Consider the following 4,418-nt stretch of genomic DNA (forward strand, 5'->3'; position numbering starts at 1 on the left):
CAGGTGTTTGCCGTCTTGCACATCTCAGATCTGTTGCCTTTCTCCTCCCCCCCCCACAGCTGGAATGAGTCCTGTATGTATCATGATTGATCTGTCAGTGAGTCTGACGATGCTGTTGTCATCACATAAAAAAACGACTAACGTCTTCACTTTCCTCACGGCTCGCTTAGACAGTCTGGCATCAGTTATTTGTTGAATTGTAAACAGTGGCACGCACAGATAACCCCAATTACATATAATAACTGAGGAAGGATTTTTGATTCAAGATCTATGAGCACTGGCTAAAAATAATAACAGCACCAATGTGCAGGATACAGGTGTCTCAGTTTAAAGCGACTGCTCACACGCCAGAGACGGGAAATAAAAACATGATGTTTGCTTTAATTGCAGATCCTGAACGAGCTAGAAGAGCAACAGCGGTGTTATCGTTATTAAGACAGGCATTAATGCACGGTCCAACTCAGGAAGCAAATGAATGACTATAAGTTTGGAATAATAAAGATTTAACCCTGCGATAGACTAGCTATCTGTCCAGGGTGTACCCGCCTCTTGCCCTGTGACATCTGGGATTGGCTCCAGCCCCACCATGATCCTGAATCGGATAAGAAAGCGGGTGGATGGATGGATGGATGGATGGATTGAGAAATAACAGAGAAACTCCAGAACTCACATATTGAGATGTTTATTTATTTATTTTTTATTCTGCTCTGAAAAGAAAATCACAAATATAAATCACTTCAAAATTGCAGGATTTGAATGGATAAAGCACTTGAATTCACATTGTTTTTCCTTTTTTCTTGACAGCTTAACAGTTTCTCCTCTAACAATGATAAGACATAAACACAACATATTTATACCCAATTCTTTCTACAGTGCATTTCATATGTGACTCCCTTCTAAAAAAAAGAAAAGAAAGAAATACAGATGTTGAGAGCACAGTTCTTGTGGTGCTTATAATCAGTACATAGCAGTGTGCCTAATGATCAGCGTTACCTCTGAAACTGAAACCTAACGTGAAGTAACGGTCCCCGAACCTGCAGGATAAAGCCGGGTGGGGGGGATGGGAGAGAGTAGGGCTTTGCCCTCCCTCATTACCAATACTGATGTGCCTTTGAGCAATTCACTGAACCCACATTGGAGCCACTTAGTGGCTGACAGAAGAGACTGGTTGCCCCAGGGGCAGTTTCCAGGTGTGACTGAGTAATCATGAGTGTGGTCAGTGTTGGAAATCATCTGAACCATTGGATCATTAAAAATAATATCAAATAAAATAAAATCTCGCGTATTCAATGATCAATTTATTAACCACAGTGCTATTGATCATCTAGTGAGTGCCAGAATTAAAGTTTATGCCATATTTTTCATGAAATACTGAGCTTTTGCTTCGTTTGCTTCTGTTTCATAAATAAATAGCCTCGAATAAGAAATATAAAAACACTTTTTTTTGTTTTATTTTAAAAACTGCTAAAAGGTGGTTAAAAATCTCCATAAATACAGTTAGCTTAAATAAATAAATTAAAATTATAAATATACCGTTTACTGTACACACACAAGAAAAAACAAATCAACAAAAAAAAACAAAAAAAAACACGTGACGGCATTGAGCAGGAAAATACAAAATGTTGTCTTTTGAGAGAAAGAGAATCCAGATTGAGCTCTGATTGTTGTTAAAAATCTCAAATAATTTCAGAGACAGAGTCAAGACGCATTCCTCCTTCTTCCCGTTCCTTGTCGCCTGATTCTCGACACACCTCCTCTGAGCGGTTTAATATTCCAGTTCCAGACCGGGAGTTTCTTCTTCTGAAGCCATCAGGAATACATTCACGTGCCCACTCTTTATTTGAACGGCCAGCAGAACATTGGGCAGACGTCCTTCTGTTCTCTTCTTTGCGTACGTTCAATTTATTTTCCTTTTCTTTTCCTCCGGGACCTCCTGTTGCTGTTCACTTTTCATTTTCAGCTGAGGTAGAATTTCTACATCTTTGCCTAAAATAAAAAAAAAAAAAAAAGGGGGGGGGGGAAATGAGTGAAATCTAGTCGCACTTGATAGCGGCTGATGTCAGTCGGTGTACGTGTTTGTAGCCCTTTCCCTAACCACTCACCTCTCTTTGTTGCTTCAGTGGTTGGATGCTGACCCTAGCTTCACCTTCTCCTCATTCTCTACATCATACTCTCCCCGCTTGTGAAACCTGGAATAAACGAAAGGAAAGGAAGCTCGTTCAGTCTTCTACGTATCGCCTCGTTATTAGCTAAGATCCTAACCTGTGCATGGCTGCGAGTGCGTGCCGGGCGTGTGTTTCGCTCACCTGAGCATTAACAAAAGTCCGATGATGGTGAGGCACAGAGACGACAGCACCACCGCCACCACCGCCAGAGCTGTGGTGCGGTCGTAGCCCTCCCGGGACTGCGATGGCAGCAGGATAAACTGACACCTATCGCCGGAGTAATTATGGTGGCACCTGCGAAGAGGACGGTGAAGGGAAAACTGTTAATAATTGATCGACTTGAGGTGCGCATGATGTGCAGGTAAACAGAGAGCTAAATACTCACACGCATGATGGTTCACGGAGGTCTTTCAGGTAAGTGCAGGTCCCGTGAATGCAGTAATCTTTGTACTTCTTCAGGCAAGGATTCCTCTTCCTTCCCTTTCCTTTTCCCCTCTTCTTTCCCTTTCCTCTCGTTGTTTTTCCCTCAGTGTTTTCAGCTTCCAGGATGGTAGAAGGATCTTTGGGTTTGCTTGACATGGCAACTAAAGTGAGAAAAAAAAAACAAGACCAACAATTACATGTACTGTCTTTGTTAAAAGCCACTTAAAAGCACCAATTTAAGACATTTTTTAAGTGCCTTACCTCTTGGCAGCTGCAGTTCATAGTCTCCAGATGTGCCATCTTCATACTCTTCATAATAGTAGTAGTCATCATCGTACTCCTCCGCCTCGCCATCCTTGCTGTAATCTGCTGTTGTCGCCCTCACGCCCCGGTTCTCCTCCTCCTCTGCTCTCCTGTCTCTGGTTGTGTCCAGGAGGCTGATAACAGAGGTGTGCTGCTGCTTGTTGCTCTGGTAACGGTCTACTGCAGCACCGCTGGCCAGTCTGGACATCACTGAAGGAGCAGGAAAATCAAACGTTATGAATGAGGTCCTCTTTTGAACATATATACACCACAAAAACAAACAACAAAAATCACAATCAGAAAACTCTTCCTCTAGGGGACAACCAGCAGACAGGTTAGTGCATCAAGCTGGGTGAGCCTTCTCGGGCAAGTTGAAACATGTTGTACAGGAAGAAGCTTCAGGCAGGATTTTTTTAGGGATGCAGTAATTACCCTGCTGTTCTCTCTTAGGAAATACACCGGATCAGACATTGTCCTTAGGGATTGATTGAGTCAATGCCCAGCTCAGGATGCACTCAAAAGGACGCCAAATTTTAAACTGAGTGACTGAGTTTGACCCGCATGTTTAATGTCAAACAGACTTTCTGAGTTACTGTCCTCAAATTCGTGGACATTGAGATATCGGCCTGGCACACAGCCTTCCCCCCTCTGTATCTCATAACACACGCACAAAATGCATGGGCAGACAGTTAGCTAATGTCAGGCAAGAATATGAGTTAAAAATAAATGTATCCAGTTACATAAAGCATGCTCTAAAATAAGAGAGATGACCCCATTAGCTCCTGAATAGGCTGGCATCATGAAAACTGTTGCCTAAAAGATTAAGTTTACACGACATGTTATAGCTCGGTTATTATAGAGAGGATTACACTGACAGCCAAGAAAGAGAGAGAGACACACACACACACACACACACACACACACACACACACACACACACACACACACACGCGCGCGCGCTCGCTCGCGCGCTAAGTGATCCATTAATGAACACAGAAGAAACACTGGTTAAGTTGCACAGGCACATGAAACGTACCCAACGCGTGAGCCAGCAACAGCGCAACAGCGAAAATCCTCATGGCTTCCAGTAGCTTTAAGTAGAAAAATTATTTAAATTAACAAAAAAAAATCTAAAAGTTATATTCCGTCCACCTCTCAGTATTCCTTCCTTTTTTTTTTTTTTATATGCTTTTTCTTTTTTGTTAATAGAACTCCTCTCTTCTCCTCGCGTCCCTGCTGCCGCTGTCTCCTCTCTGGCGACTGGCGACTGAAGCTCACGAGCCTTTTAGCCTAGATAGATATCCCCGCCTCCTGGGTGTTGCCAATAACCACAAGAGCATGCTGCGGCAATTAATTCGTATTTTAACTCAAATTATCCATCATGTTACTTGGTACTCCCAAAGATAGAAAATAAAATACAAAAACTGTCGGGAAATTAAAAGAAACAGGAAACTGAAACTTAATTTAAAAAAAACAAACAAACTAATCCTTGGTTCCTTTTGTACATATTGACTCATTCTTTCTGTC

The 4,418-nt window shown here is 42.3% G+C and overlaps 1 protein-coding gene across 2 annotated transcripts; it reads right to left on the reverse strand.

Moving 5' to 3' along the window:
* Positions 1-666: 666 nt before the first annotated feature.
* Positions 667-4,139, reverse strand: hbegfa (heparin-binding EGF-like growth factor a). Of its 2 annotated transcripts, XM_085475820.1 has the most exons (6): positions 3,928-4,139; positions 2,850-3,101; positions 2,551-2,749; positions 2,307-2,459; positions 2,103-2,189; positions 667-1,986 (listed from the first exon to the last, which is right to left on the reverse strand). In XM_085475820.1, the coding sequence occupies exons 1-5, from the start codon at positions 3,968-3,970 to the stop codon at positions 2,117-2,119; spliced, it is 720 nt and encodes a 239-aa protein (XP_085331946.1). In that variant the 5' UTR covers positions 3,971-4,139; the 3' UTR covers positions 667-1,986; positions 2,103-2,116. The 2 variants fall into 2 exon arrangements, with proteins under 2 accessions (XP_085331946.1, XP_085331955.1); XM_085475829.1 differs by lacking the exon at positions 2,103-2,189.
* Between the last annotated feature and the right edge of the window lie 279 nt (positions 4,140-4,418).

This window comes from Copadichromis virginalis, linkage group LG2, assembly GCF_057382275.1.
Source record: "Copadichromis virginalis isolate Kocher_CV1m ecotype Utaka linkage group LG2, C_Virginalis_male_GT1.1, whole genome shotgun sequence".
NCBI lineage: Eukaryota > Metazoa > Chordata > Actinopteri > Cichliformes > Cichlidae > Copadichromis > Copadichromis virginalis.

Bases quoted from the DNA above. Each gene is read 5' to 3' on its own strand.
- hbegfa (XM_085475820.1), bottom strand. From the start codon at position 3,970: ATGAGGATTTTCGCTGTTGCGCTGTTGCTGGCTCACGCGTTGG. The intron at 3,102-3,927 runs GTACGTTTCATG...CTGCTCCTTCAG, and splicing joins GTTGCTGGCTCACGCGTTGG to TGATGTCCAGACTGGCCAGC. The intron at 2,190-2,306 runs GTGAGCGAAACA...CGTTTATTCCAG, and splicing joins GGACTTTTGTTAATGCTCAG to GTTTCACAAGCGGGGAGAGT.